Below are 15,995 nucleotides of genomic sequence, written 5' to 3'. Positions count from 1 at the left end.
CCCGATTGAGTCCAGGCCTAAGCTTCCTTCTTGAAATCTTTAGATCAAGGATTATTCTATATACAGATATAGTATAGCTTAAGGAATATATAAACAGCAATTTCAAATAATAATATTAAAAATATCCTTGGAATATCAAAATGAAACAGAGCTTTAAAGCTAGAAAAGTACTAAATGCATCGTAGTTACGAGAAATATTTCCACATATTCACTTTATATTATGGAAAAAGTGAATATTAAGGTTCGGTAGGATTTCTTTACACATTAAAGCAAAGCGAACTGCTAAAGCAGCGCGCTAGTGTAACAACGGACCGACACACACAGACAAAAACATAGACTGCTTTTTAACTCTTTCCGTATTAATTTTGAATTGAGAAACAAAATTATCTTAAATATTAAAATAAATATATAATTAATATTTGATATTTTATTCGTTAGTTGTTCGCCTTATTGAGCTTTACATCGTTTTAAAAAAGAACAATTAAACATTCTTGAAAGACTTGACTAATATTGACGTTTGAAATGAAACATACGTCTGTTGCTTCGCCTTACTCAAATAGGTAGTATATAAAGGATTCGAATCGCAGCTGTAGATAAGAACATCGCAATTGCGTGAACCTTTGGAGGAAGACCCCGCCATTGGAAGGCTAGACGTTTCTCGTAACCCTTGCCGATCGCCGCGTACAAATATAAGTACCCTGGTAATGGTAAAACAGTCAACGTGGTCGTCCCCTAGCAAAAACGTTGAACTGACCGGTCCCAGGTGCCTAGAAAGGCTTAAAATAGTGTTAACATATTCTATACACTAATTTGCAAGTTTAGAATCGTCTTGATTTTTAATAGAAAACCCCATTTTGATGTTTTTACGTTGGTACGCCAAGATAACAAATAATATATTTTGATCGGTTATATGTACTAAACCTCTGATCTAAACTTACAGTTCACAACAGAAATGGTCACTGAAACATTTTTGAAGGCAATTTTAGCGTGAGTCAAACCGTTTAATGAGCAACACTTTTCTAAAATTAGAATTCATAACTCAAAATTAAACCCAGTTATAAACCAAACTAATATAAAAATAAAATTTTATTTATTTACTAAATATGGGCGAAGTTCTAATACGGCTTTTTTGTGAGTAAATTCTGACTTTTGACGTGTCAAGCACCAGCGAATGAATGTACCCCATTCCCAAATTTCTGAACCTTGGCCTCTCGGCATGAGAAGGGGTTAAAACCGATTCACCAAATAAAATATTAATTATTCTTCCTCAGATGCTCGAGTTAACTACATGACGTCAATATGTTTATATCCTTTACACCTAGAGTAGGTTTTGAACACGTTTAAACCCTGGCGTTTCGGTTTATGTCCACTTTACGATAAGTTTAGATTTTAAACGTGTTTTTAAAGGCTTTCAATGCGCTGTTGTGTTTAGTTTTTATATGTTTAGCTATTACACCCATTGGTACTAGTTGGTGTTTAGTTTTCGTACGTCAAATCTAGGGGTTTAGATTTTCAACATGTTTAAATCAAATGGATGTGCTCAAAACCTAAACGTTGTTTTTTCTGTGTAGAAGCACCGCTATAGGCAGTGAGAGTTGACTAGCCTCTTGCCTGTAGTGAACTTTGTAACAGTCTGGCGGTGACCCTTGGTGTGAGGGAGAATACCCCAATGGTGGCCTCGCCCCTGTGTGTTTTCCGAAATGGTCTTTATGCGTACTAAAATGATTACCCGTAATACGTAACCGGTGTACAAGTAGCGCCAACAATGTAGAAAGGGGTGGTGACGTTTCAAATGAAGACTGAATTATGACCAAGAAATTCTAAAGCACGGAGAGGGAAATTGCAGTGCAATCTTTTCTTCATAGAGGAGACAATAGAAATGTAGCATTTCGATATACGAAATTAAATGTGTAAATTCGTGCAACACCCTTGTTTGGCATCCACTATTAAATATTTACATTTTCCTTTCGAATTATTGAAACCTCAACACGTACTCCCTTCAAAATAATTAATTTCATGATAAAATGTTTTCGGAAAATGTAATTGTTCTTGAAAAAGCGTAGATATGTAATTTTTTCAATTAATTTAGAGGGAATGGATCGATTTGTTGGAATGTGGTACTTAATATAAGCAACACCAGGGGGAAGCACTTTACGTGGCCTTAAGCCAAAGCTCACTGTTTATAACTCTATTTTGTATTTGTAGTAGTCTGTCTTCGTGTAATCATTAAAGTGTGTTGATTTTCTGTTATTCAGTTCTCAGTTCTTGTCATTATATTGTTTATTCCACTACTACGCCATAAAACAATAGGTTATGGGTTCAGCAACGCACTGCGGTTTTAGTTCCAGTCAATAGTATGTTTATTTCTTTATCAACTACGCGGTATTATTAATATTGAATATAGTCGCCAAGGCTTAAAAACTGTCACGTTATTGCATCATTCTGAAGGGTGTGGTCTGAACATTAAACTTAAAGAGTCGAGTTAAATTAGTTAAGACTATCATGGCAGCAGTATTAAAGATTACACCGCTTGAAAAGGACAATTTTGACACATGGAAAATCCAAGCTTAAGCGCTATTTGTGAAAAATGGTTCGTGGATCTACGTTAATGGCATGAAAACTCGACCTGTGGCTGGAGCAGCAGCGGATGATATTGAAGCATGGATAACTGCAGATTCAAATGCTATGTCGGATATCATTCTATCGATGAGCCCAGGAGAACTCAAGCAAATTAAATATTGTGAGACATCTAACGAGATCTGGAGTCAAAAGGTCCCGCTAAGAAGGCTTCGCTTTTGAAAATACTTATTCTCAATAATTTAAAGGAGGGAGAAAACGTTAGGGAACACACGAGACAATTCTTTGATGCCGTGGATCGACTTAAGGAAATGGGACTCGACGTCAATGATGAAGTTTTGGCTATTCTACTATTGTATTCCCTACCTAGCAGTTATGAAATCTTTAGATGCGCCATTGAGACTCGTGACGACTTGCCAACGTCAGATATCTTACGAATTAAGATTATTGAAGAGGCTGATGCACGTAAAAGTCAGAATGGAGCTGCTAATGCACTATTTGTCAAGAAGATACACAAAAAGGGCAAAAAGACTGAGCAAACTGAGAAGATAGCGAAAAGCGCAAAAGAAAAACCAAAAGGAGCTTATGGAGGTGTTTGCTACGTTTGTGGTAACGGAGCCTCCGGGATGAACTAGGCCCATGCGTGTGGCGAAGCGAGAATATTTTTCTAACTAATTTAGTTCGCCGTGTTTTCCCGTTTGGGGGCGCTGATACGACCGAAAAATAAACAAAGTTCAACCCCGTGACCCTGTCGACTGCTTAAGTATTTGGGCCAAGGTCGCGGATTGTAAGTATACGTTTTTATAACTCTTACTGAATTATTTAAATTGAAATAATTTATTTTGTTGTCATCAATACCATCTAACCGAAAGATTCAGTAAAAAGTGAATAGCCCCAAAAACATTTACGTTAATTTTAGGATGAAACTTTTCTCTATCATAAAAATTTTAAGACTGACCCCTAAAATATCAACGATAATTTAAGGAAGACCCCTGTCACAACGGAAAAATAAGCGCCATCTACACTGTAAAAAATAATGGTGCATTCTTACACCATATATGCTGTTTTTTTCGGTGCCAAAATTGACACCATTTAAGGTGTACTTCTACACCATTTTTATGATAAATTCACGCCATTTACAAATATTATTTGCAAGTATGAACGAAATATTAGGCATTTATGCACCATTTATAGTGCTTTTTAACATCTTTTTCAGGAAATCTTTTGAACTCTAATATTACTACTTAGTTTAATGGTGTTAAATGTAGGCAAAGTTACGCCACGTATATCACATTACTACACCAAATGAAGTGAAGGTGTTAAATATTTTTTCTATATTTAGCACCACGTTTAAGGTGTAAAACAAAGCCATTAATACACCATTTCAAGTCTCTGTTCACTCCATTTTAAAGCCCTATTTACTCCATTTCAAAGCGACTATTTACTCCATTTCAAAGCCCTATTTAATCCATTTCAAAGCCCTATTTACTCCATTTCAAAGCCCTATTTACTCCATTTCAAAGCGACTATTTACTCCATTTCAAAGCCCTATTTACTCCATTTCAAAGCCCTATTTACTCCATTTCAAAGCGACTATTTACTCCATTTCAAACCCCTATTTATTCCATTTCCAATCCCTATTTACTCCATTTCAAACCCCTATTTACTCCATTTCAAAGCCCTATTTACTCCATTTAAAAGCCATATTTAGTCCATTCACACCTCAATTTGCTCCATTTCAAACCCCAATTTACTCCATTTCAAACCAAGTTGATTTTACTACGGCAATTAACAGATTGTCTTCCATTCGGCTGAAAAACCCCGCAATTTGGCGGATTTTGGATTCGGTATATTATGATTAAAAGTTCCCGATGGAAATAGAGTAATTCTCGGGAACACGAAGACTCTATACCCGAGATAATCTGATTATCTAATGAAGATTGAGTGGTTAGGTAAAATGAGCAATAATTCCATGTATTTTTTTAAATATTAAGCAAAATTTAGAGTTTAGAAGAACGAAATATTTTCAAATCGAAGAAATGTACCTTGATAAAGCGATTAGCAAATTGTTATATTTAAGTCATATGCATTATGTAACACAGTAATGAAGTTTGAACATAGAATGAGTACCCAAAATCTATTTTCTAACGTAACATAGTTCCTCTAAAAAACGACATTTCATTTTTAAACGCTGTCACCGATAAAATGTTTATTATCATTGAAATGGTTTTAAAATTTTTAGCATTTATAGGATATGAATATATGCATACGCTTATTATCACGAGGTCAAATGCTTAATTTAGGAACCGTAGGTCTCAAAGACGCCTAAGCAAAACTAACCTATATGCCTTTCCTAACCCTAAGGAAAGGTAGTGAAGTCCCACCGAACACGACAATAATGATCCCAGTAAATGGGGTGAATAGGGGTTTGAAATGGGCAAATAGTGACAAGAAATGGGGTAAATAAAGACTTGAAAAGAGGTGAATAGGGGTTTTACAATGGTGTAAATAGGGCTTGAAATGAGGTAAATTTAGACTTGAAATGGGTTACATTTAGACTTGAAATGGGGTAAATATAGATTTTAAATGGGATAAATAAGGACTTGAATTGAGGTAAATAGGAGTTTTCAATGGCGTAAATAGGTTTATAATGGGGTAAATATAAGGAATTGAAATGAGGTAAATAGGGGTTTTGCAATAGTGAAAATAGGACTAGAAATGGGGTAAATAATATAGACTTGAAATGTGGTAAATATAGGCTTGAAATGGGGTAGATATGGAGTTGAAATGGGGTGAATAGGGACTTTAAATGGGATAAATATAGATTTGAAATTGGGTAAATAGGAGTTTCGCAATGGTGTAAATAAGGCTGGAAAAGGGGTAAATAGAGACTTTAAATGGGGTAAATAAGGGTTTTGCAATGGTGTAAATAGGGGTTTTGCAATGGTGTAAATAAGGCTTGAAAAGGTGTAAATAGGGGTTTTGCAATGGTGTAGATAGGGGTTTTGCAATGGTGTAAATAGGGGTTTTGCAATGGTGTAAATAGGGGTTTTGCAAAAGTGTAAATAGGGGTTTTTCAATGGTGTAAATAGGGGTTTTGCAATGGTGTAAATTGGGTTTTGCAATGGTGTGAATAGCGGTTTTGTAAAGGTGTAAATAGGGGTTTTGCAATGGTGTAAATTTGGTTTTGCAATGGTGCAAATAGGAGTTTTGCAATGGTGTAAATAGGGGTTTTGCAATGGTGTAAATAAGGCTTGAAATGGGGTAAATATAGATTTGAAATTGGGTAAATAGGAGTTTCGCAATGGTGTAAATAAGGCTTGAAAAGGGGTAAATGGGGACTGTAAATGGGGTAAATAGGGGTTTTGCAATGGTGTAAATAAGGCTTGAAATGGGGTAAATATAGACTTGGAATGGGCTAATTAAGGACTTAAAATGGGGTAAATAGGGGTTTGCAAAGGTTTATTTTCGTATTATTTTAACACCATTTAATGGTATAATCGAAGGTGTTATTTTAATTCATTTATGTATAATTTGAGCATCTTTTATCGAATGATGTTTTATGAATCCGTTTTTTGCACCATTCAGTTTCGCTAATGGTGTTTGTAAAATATCGCACTATTTTCAAACAATTTCAACACATTGTCAAGGTGTACAAATACTGCGGAATAAATTTTACAACACTACAACACTTTTTAGGTACCTTAATTTAGAGTGCATAACTCCATTTTCACGTTATTTCACCATCTTTTATATGAGTCTTGCTCACCTTTTCGAGGATGAGGTTTCTTCAGTCGTTTCTTACACCTTCTATTTAAGCGAAAGGTGTTTAAAAGATAACTCCATTTTCACATTATTTCAACATCTTTTTAAGGGCCTGCGAAGGTGTTATTTTATATCAATTTCGCACCTTTCCGAGGATGAGGTTTTTTCCGCCCTTATTTACACCTTCTATTTAAGCCAATGGTGTTCAAAACATAACTCTATTTTCACATTATTTGAACACCTTTTATATGGGCCTTGCGAAGGTGTTATTTTATATCGTTTGGGTATCATTTGTGCGCCTTTTAATGAATGAGGCTTTTTCAACCCTTATTCACACCGTTTATTTAAGCGAATGGTGTTTAAAAAATATCGCACTAATTCTATGCCATTTGAGCACCATTTAATGGGGTATTCAATGGGGTTATTTTATATAATTAAGGTATCATTTGCACACCTTTTAAAGAATTATGCTTTATAAACCCATTTCTACACCATTTGTTCAAGCTAATGGTGTTATTAAAATATTGAACCATTTTCGTACTATTTCCGCACCTTGTCAAGGTGCACAAATAGTGCACATTGTTTTAACACCATTATGGCACTATTTAGACACCACAATTTTTTACAGTGTATGGTGAAAATATTTTTCCTAACAAACTGGATATTTCCCCACATAAAATTTGACATGCATGGGCCTAGTTCATCCCGGAGGCTCCGGTGGTAAAAAGGACCATAAGGCATACACATGTCCAAGTAGAAAAACCGGAACTACAACTAGTTCCAACTCCTCAAGCATGGCTGCTTCAACCATGTTTGTCGCGGAAGTAAGCGCTGATGCTACAAGCACTGTTTCACAACTGTCCCAAGATAAATGGTGTGTTGACAGCGGCTGCACGTCCCATATGTTCTCAAGAACTGATGACTTTGAGCAACTGAGTCCACGATCTGATGTAAGGTTACACCTCGCCGATAACAATTCTACCACTACAGTAGAAGCAACTGGTCGCGCAAAGATTATCGTAAATGATGGTACAAACAAGCGTGCCATCAAATTGGAAAACACACTCCATGTTCCCAACTTACGAACAAATCTACTATCCGTTAGCAAGATGATCGAAAGAGATTATACAGTTGTATTCCAAAAGAACAAGGCATACGTGATGGATAGCAACGAGACGGTCGTTTTGCTCGCTGATAAACAAGATGGACTTTACTTTGTACGGACATCATTAGAAGAAAGTAGAGAAGAAGCTAAAGCAGTAGCTAATGTTCCTAAAACAAGGTTACAAAATTGGCATGAAAAATTTGGACACCTTCACGAAGCTGCTCTACGAGACGTGTTGCAAGTTAATGGGATCAAAATTTCTCCTAATGAATACCTTCCACCGTGTAACATTTGTATGGCTGGAGAGATGACGCAAGCACCTTTCCCAAAGGCACTTGACCAACGTACCACAGAACCACTCGAGATCGTACATACTGATATATGTGGGCCTATGCGTACAAGATCTTTGGCTGGATCATTGTATTTCGCCACCTTCATCGATGACAATACTCGTTGGTGTGAAGTACACATTTTTGAGGTTAACTATACCTGTACATTTAATTTGGGAATTTAGGTTTTGGGATTAGATAAGCTAAAGTGTAAATGATAATTTGATGTTTAATTTTGTATTGGCATTCGCAATGAAATATTTCTATTAACGTTTGATTACTCAAATAATCCTGATAATAAATTTTACGAAGCACAAGCACTTTCTAAGGTTCTTTTCACTTTTCAGTAACAAATTTTGACAATGAAAAATTATCATTTCAAGTTTAAATTTGCCTAAAACCGATAATGATAATTTATTTAATTAACTCTTAATTGGGTTCTTTTCAGTTACATATTTGCCAAAGACAAAATATCGTTTCAAGTTTAAATTTACCTATAAACGTTAATGAGAATTTATTTAATAAACTCTTGATTTTAACTAATAAGAATAATCAATTACTAATCATCACTTATGATCACTAACTTTAAGAAAAAATGTTCAATATTATTTTTATAAACGTAATCAAACTAAGCATTGTTAACATGATAATTAATAACCTAATACTACAACTTCACATTAAGTAATGAGTTCAGAAATAAATGTACTTGTTTCTCTCACCAGAAGGAAAACAATTATCTAGACATCAAGAAACAATATCAATATCATCATCCCATTCGTAAACGCAACAGTTATGAACCAAATTTCAAAATTTGCACAAACTATCTTCGAACTTACTTCCTTGCAGATTGCAGACGCTTTTCTATGCCTACGCAGCCTACCGGCGTTTCCCTATTGTAGCGTCATCTACGTACACTACTTTTAGCAACAATTTGGAAGAAATAATTATTCATTGTTAACTATCTATTAAATTTAGTTTTTAATTGTAAATTTTATGTATGAGCAAAACAGTTTAAAATTACTTTGGCATATGTATTAAAATTAGGCCGACATGATGGCGCTAAATAGAGCCTAGATCTGACTTAGATAACCAGCCTTCATTCGACCATTTCCGACTCTCCACCCCATTTTTCCTTATAACTACTCCCCCAGTTCAAAGAATTCGATTTACATGTATAAGCGCGACTTTTGAAGAAAATTCGAAGGAACTGAAAATTAACATTAAGTTTTATGGGAGGAGGTAGGTTTTTTGCCAGATCCTTCCTTTGTCCTATTGATCGAAATGACCTTAAATTGTACTGAGACGTGTGTTTCAATGTGTTTTATTATACTAAGAAAGATTAAAGCTTTTTTGTGTAAAAATTATTTTCCAAGGCCAAACTGATGATATCTTCGGATCTACTGATCCAAATGACCTGAAATTTTACCCTGAGGTGTGTACCGTGTGTTTCAATCTATTCTATTATATTAAGTAGGACAAATATTTTAATAAAAATGGATTTTTAATGTAAAAATTGTAAATTCAGCATTTAATCCACAATTCAGTACTTACAACCATTTTCCAAGAAAAAACCCATCCCCATCCTTGTCCAAAACAGGCCTTTTAGAGAGTAATAGATCATAAAACCCAGACCTCTTGAACCAATATTCTTAGATTTGTAAACGTGCAGAGGGGCAAGTCTCGCGAAACCTGATCAGTTGAATAACACATATAATGAGAACGTTCTGCGTTCGTATCCAAATGATACTGATTAAAAATTATTGCATTAAAATGTAAGGTCTACCTCGCGAGAAGCTTCAGAATGTCATCGAAAAAGCAGAGTACCGCTGCGAGGAAGCTTTTTTCTTCTTGGACCTCCTTGACAACTAAGTATTATTTAAAACTATATCTCAAGTAAATCCTGGTTTTTTTACCAACAGTAACTGATATTGTGATACTTTTCCCCCACCCTTTCAGTTAGTTTCTTAATCATGATTTTTCTACTCTTCATTGTTTTTCAAAATATGTAATATTTCCAATAAATACAGTTTTGAACTAAAATTGCGTTTACATAGTAACGTTTACTTGGTAGAAACACAAGGGCTCTTCTGAACTTTCCCATTTAGGTGTGTTGTAAGCTTTATGGCCTGTAATTTGGTTTAGTTACAGGATTTTTAGTGCCATGTGTAAGCGATTTAGTGCCATGTGTAAGCGATATATTTAATCTTGGAAAGGGCCTGAAAGTACTAAATTTATTATTTTGACAAAGCTAATTAATTTGAAGGTTTTTAACCATTTTTAGATATAATAGATTGTAGCACATCTCTCATTAAAGTTTCATTGCATTTGGACCATTACACCTAAATGTATTGTGGATTGAATACTGAATTTACAATTTTGGCATTGGATATTATTTATCAACAGATAATTAAATAAATTATTAAGAACGCTTACAGGCAAATTTAAACTTCAAATAATAATTTTGGTTTGTCAAAAATTGTATGTGAAAAGAACCTTACAAACTGCCTGGTACAATTTATTATTAAGGGTTATTTGAGTAATCAGACATTAATAGAACGATTTTGTTGCGAATACTAATGCTTATAATTTAATCTACAAATTATCATGTGTGTTTATAAAAAAATTGTAACTGAAAATAACCGTTGAAAGTGCTTTGTCGAAACTATCATTAAGTTTATCAAACCGCACTAGAAAGATTTTATTGTGAATACTAATTCAAAAAAGTTTGTATAGTATAAAAACAACTGTAATTGTTTTTGTTAAAGAATTTATTTTAAGGTCAAAATGATCAGTGATGTTTATATTAAACCAAAGTCATACTAAATTGATTTTGTTCATAATCTAAAGGATATTTGATAAAGAAAAAGAGAATACCGCGAAAAATATTTGCCGGAATCATACCAGTTCTAGCCAATAGAGGGCGCGCAAAGCATAATATGGCCGGGGCCATCTTGTTTTTTAAATCTGGCACTTAGTCATTCCATTTTTAGCCACATCGTAGTATACGATGAGGCTCTTAGTTTTACCCGAGCCGTAGTAGTAGTAGTAGTGGCCGGGGTTGTCGCTTTCGTTATCGTTAGACCTTAGATTAAAAGAAATTCGATAGTAGGGATAACTGAGCTCAGTTAGAGATTTTATAATAATTAAAAATTGAGGCTTGTCCACAAAGGAAGGTGTTGGTCTGATCTCGCCCACACTGTATGTTCGTTTCTAGTTTGATGACAGCCTTCTAATGGAGTCCTGGCAAAACTAGAGTCATTAGGGTTTCCTAAAAATACTCGTTTTATTAAGTTTTGTGATTATTCATGTCATGAATTCAAACTCTTCATTAGTTAGAAACATCCAACTCTTAGTTGACTAGTTGAAATAACACGGCTTTATTAGACCGTTTGAAAAATAACAAAATTTTATTTTATTGATATCACACCCAATATTGGAACTGCTAATTAATGAAAAAGTAATCCAAGAGGGAACGTTTACATTTAGGCTTACTGTATCCAAAACGTTGACTTTGCAATTATGCAACGTTTTTTATTTCATGACATCGTAAACTGTAATCTTATTGACCCGTAATATACACATAGTGTAACATTTTGTTTTCGATATCCCCGTAATAACAAATATTATTAACAAGTAAAATTCGCTTTCATCCCAAGTAGCACGTGAAGTTCCAATAACAGTCGGGATATGGTCTCAGCAATTGGGCTAGAGACGTACAATTTTGAAATTTTATTTGAGGCCAAAGTGCCAAGTCGGACGACAGCGTTTTTCAGTGTATTTCTACAAATTAATCTTGTCTCTAATGATATGTTGTCCATATCTTTGAGGATTACAGTCCAACAAACCGACTAAAGTTTCAAAGTTTATTTGGCATAGTTTAGTACAAAAGCTCATGAGGAGGGACCAAGTCTTCAAGCGACTTATTGCCCTCCTTAAATTTCTTAAGATTAACGTCAATTGGACAACAAAATTAGATAAAGAACATTAAAAGAGAATAACCATAAAAAAATATAAATTAAAATTTAAATAAAGTTTTGCAAATACATGAATATAGTTTAATATCTTTTGTAAAGCATGACTTTTTTACTTCGTTTAATATAAAATATAAAAGACTATTCAGCCGACTCTCCTTTTGATGGTCGGATTGATTAGTCGGTTGGCAGTCTGCCCGAAATTCCAACTACAGGTACATATTGGATCACGTGGATATCCGGTGCCGAGTTGAAATGCCCTACCTACCAAACCGTCGGCCGACTTCTTCTATCTTGAATGAAAACAGACCATTGTCGTTCTCTTAACTGTCATGTAGGCCGAAGAGAATTTCGCTAGTTAACCGATTCCATACATGAAGGCAAAAAAATTCATTAGCCGACTTTAGTATCCTAGGTCTTCCGACTTATGGCCGTCCGAAATCTTAAATTGTGTCCAACTTCGAAATGCCGTTATAAAATCAATTGGTTTGGACTTAATTTATAGGTTTGCTATCTTAAACGTGTTATTCCTAAACCTAAAATGAGTATATTCTGAATAATCATGGTTGTGTAAGGTAAGAACAGGCTACCATAGTTTTTTGGTGTCCTCCCATTGGATCGAATCCCATTCGACCCCATTACCAATCGACCGACTTTATCTTAAATATGACTTGAAATCTCGCCGTTTGTGCGGTTTCAGCTTATTGGGATTTTTTTATATTTTACTTATCTATTTTCTATATCGATATAAATCAACGTCCTGACTGACTGTCTGACTGATAATCAACACCCAGCCCAAACCGCTTGCCCTAGAAGGCTGAAAATTTGCACGAACGTTACTCATATGTAGTAAGCGCGTTCTAAGAAAACTTTTTCCAAACCATCTTAAAAAACGGCGCACAGAAATGTAAAAAATCTCTGTGCAACAAAGTCCGCGCGTTTCAACCGATTTCGAAAATATTTAGTACACTGGTTTCCTTTAACTTATAGACGGGCTGAAAGGTCTTTCGGGTTCGATTTATCGCTATCTTTTTAAATGACGGCCAAAAACTTAAAAACCTTTCATTGTGAAATAAGGTCCGCGTGAAAAATAATAAAAAATAGTGATGCCGCGAATATTGATTTTGCCGAATACCGAATACCGAATATTCGGCCATGCTCTCGGCCGAAGCACCGAATATTCGGCCACCGAATATTCGGCCGTGAGATATGTGCAACTCGCGCGAAACCGGTTATGAGCTGTAACCCGTTCCGCGAAATACGTACATCCCCCGCACGGACCGCAATAGAGTGCTGTCAGTTGTGACGTCAGATCCAAGGTTAAACGTCATGAGTCTGCCTTTAGCAATGGGCGGCCATGACAGTTACCGTTTTTTCTTTATGGGAAAACAGCATGGGTGACGTCACACCGGCGCTTCTGACAGCACTCTATGGGACAGGTCTCATGGTGAGGTGAATAGGCAGACGGCTACGCGAAATCAAGGAAGATGTAGATAGGGAAGTTTGGTCAGTATAGGAATCTCTCTTCACGAAATGTAGCAGGTCACGTGACTTATATTCGGCGTTTGAACTGCGCAGGAAACCGGTAGTGCCGCCTATCCTCAACACGATGCGCGAGAAAAGTGCGGCGCGTGCGCACATGCACATCCACACCGAAAACGGGATTTTTGGGCGACCGGAGTTATAGCGTTACACGAAACTTCCCTATCTCCATATTCCTTGGCGAAATGTAGGGTCACGTGGGAAAACTCTCCTCTCCTCTCGGCACTAGCTGTAACGCGATTACTGCTCTGCGCAATATTGGCGCGCAAGCAGAGAGAGGGATACACTGTTTAGATCCGCTCTCTACCGCCTCTGCTACAGCGCGCCTGCGCGGAAGCTTTCAACGTTGGTGATAAACTCGGGAAGGAGGGAATGAAAAGGGCGATTTTTCAACGCGCTCTCTTTAACACTATAGGACCCGTCTATAACGTCTTTAGGTTTTTGGTTCATTTGCGAGTAGATCGTGTCACTATAGGGAGAGGGCAAACCCATTCTTGCCACGTCATAGGCTTATATCTCTTACCTTGATTCCATCCCCCTAACGGGGGAATTTCAGTATCGCGCCTACAAACGCTCCCCTAAGTAGAGGTATAAAACGACGTCGGATGTTCTTTCCCTCCCTGACAAACGCCCTCTCCCTATATACTTTTTTTTATTCATCACAACTTACCACTGATAGATTATAAATATTAAAGTAAAAATTGTTATTGAAATAAATAATTTTTTGAGTAATTTTTCCGTTTTTTTCCTTCATGATTGGATATTCGGTATTCGGCCGAATATTACGAAATATTCGGCCGAATACCGAATACGAAAAAAATGGCCGAATAGGCCGAATACCGAATAGTAACCGAATATTCGTGGCATCACTAATAAAAAATGTCCCGACGGGCAACGCCCAGTGCCTTCGCTCCGAGGGTGCTACAAAAATATTAGTCATCAGTTAAATCTACTCATTCTTTATATCTTTTTGATGGAAGTTCTTATTACACGCGAGCGACGCCGCGGGTAACAGCTAGTAGTGCTATATAATACAACGTCAAAAGATAATTTAGCGATAGAAGGGTTCGTCTCACCGTGGTGCAGTGGAAGAGTATCGGACTATCGTGCGACAATCCAAGGACCGAATCCCCGAAAGTAAAAGTTAATTACGTAATTATAGTTTCGAGCTGTTGATTATTAATTTATTTTGAACTTAATTGCAGTTACGTTAGATAGTGTGGGGAACTATTATTTAATTGCCACCATGATCTTTTCTTTCTATTATAAAATCTAAATCTGATTATTTAAACGTGTATTTAACTTTCCGCTCACTCTGAACCGTTAATTTGTCTTCATTACAGACATGAAATCAAAACCCCTTTTTTATTTCACCTCCGGCTTCAATTAGTTACCATTTGATTCACTAGGCCTTTTACGAATTCTCGAGGCAGTCTTGATTTAAACGATGAGTTAAGATATATTTATAGCCAAATTTATTTTTAAGGTCAAAATATAAGTCTTTAAGAGACTTAATAGAGATCAGCAACCCTTTTTGAAAAATTTGTAGGCATTTCGTTCCTTTACACCTCATGTCATCTATTAGATTAGACATTTCATTCAATGCCTCTAACTGCTCTGTTAAATGAACACCAAACGCACATTTAATTTTAACAGGATCATTTTCAGTGTAGGAATTGAAAATTTGAAACCACGCATTGACCTTTTCTATGAATTTGGATAGATTTTGGTAGTCTTCAAGATTTTCATCTGAAGAATGACTTTGTTTTTTAGAAATGTAAATTGAATATAATGCTTTTGAAACATTGTTAGATAACAGCTGAGCAGCTAGTTTTACATTTTGCCTTGTTGGCCCTCGGCATTCTAAATGAATTGTTCTTAGTTTGTGACACATTTTAAGTTCGTTAAAGTCTAATTTTAGTAATTCGTCTAAAGGTTTTCTATTTACATAAACATCCCCATCTTCCAGAATAAATCCCTTTTCGAATTATTTTTGTGCATGGGGTGCATCTGCGAAGCAGTAAATTAATTGTTCACTAACACTAGGATGATAAAACCAATTTCTGTTAATATTTACTCCAAGTTCACGCCACAACCCCATGTTCCCTCCACCCATGTCACAAACTGTTGATACAACAAGATATCCAGCTTCGTGAAGCTTGGCAATAATTTCTAACAGTAAGGTTTTCGTCATTTTTTGGTCAAAGCCAATGTATATTGGTTGTTTCCAATTTCCATACAGCCCTCGGACCATAGCCACTTGCATTTGTTCATGTTTGCCCACTACCTGGTCTGCTTTAACATCATACTCATATTGACTTTGAACTTTCATTTCATCAAATGTCAAAACTGCAAGTTTCTCACGCGTGGGTTTTACACTACCAGTAACTTTCATCAAATTTAAAACATCTGTCAATATACCTTGTCTTAAATTAAGTTTAGAGGCGTAAGCTCTCAAGGTAGATAGACCTGGTAGGGGAATATGAAGGTCCTTTTTCAAAAATACGTTGGCTCGTTTGCTAAAATAGCGCAGGGTGAATGCATTTTGTAAATCCTCAGAACCCCAATTAACCCTTTTTTTCCTCAAAAGTCTCTTTATCTGACTATCTGAAAACACCACCCGCAAAATATCAGCTAATTTTGAATTATACTTTGCTTTTTTGTTTTTCTTGGTTTTTAAGATCTTTAAGAGCTCTTTTAGAAACA

General features: G+C 35.8%; 2 protein-coding genes across 3 annotated transcripts in view; both read left to right on the top strand.

The window, feature by feature from the left end:
• Window positions 1–2,613: 2,613 nt before the first annotated feature.
• Window positions 2,614–4,713, top strand: LOC149717052 (uncharacterized). The gene is made up of 2 exons (XM_089834758.1): window positions 2,614–2,772; window positions 2,826–4,713. The coding sequence occupies exons 1-2, from the start codon at window positions 2,614–2,616 to the stop codon at window positions 3,210–3,212; spliced, it is 546 nt and encodes a 181-aa protein (XP_089690884.1). The 3' UTR covers window positions 3,213–4,713.
• The window catches only part of LOC149717051 (uncharacterized), a 64,010-nt gene continuing 51,269 nt past the window's right edge, over window positions 3,255–15,995 (top strand). For both annotated transcript variants that reach the window (XM_089834757.1, XM_089834756.1), the window contains exon 1: window positions 3,255–3,364. The gene's annotated coding sequence lies outside the window, so the exon portion shown is untranslated. The remainder of the gene's footprint in view (window positions 3,365–15,995) is intronic.

The sequence above is a fragment of the Phalangium opilio genome, unplaced genomic scaffold, assembly GCF_054372755.1.
Source record: "Phalangium opilio isolate 3A_F unplaced genomic scaffold, DU_Popi_V2 ptg000003l_1, whole genome shotgun sequence".
Taxonomy (NCBI): domain Eukaryota; kingdom Metazoa; phylum Arthropoda; class Arachnida; order Opiliones; family Phalangiidae; genus Phalangium; species Phalangium opilio.
Note: the sequence above shows the minus strand (reverse complement) of the source record. Positions and strands in the feature narration are given on the sequence as shown.

What these genes read in the sequence shown, in the direction of transcription:
- LOC149717052 (XM_089834758.1), top strand. Translation starts at nt 2,614, where the DNA reads ATGAAAACTCGACCTGTGGCTGGAGCAGCAGCGGATGATATTGAAGCA. An exon ending in ACGAGATCTGGAGTCAAAAG is followed by an intron (nt 2,773 to 2,825) that starts GTCCCGCTAAGA and finishes AATAATTTAAAG; the next exon opens with GAGGGAGAAAACGTTAGGGA.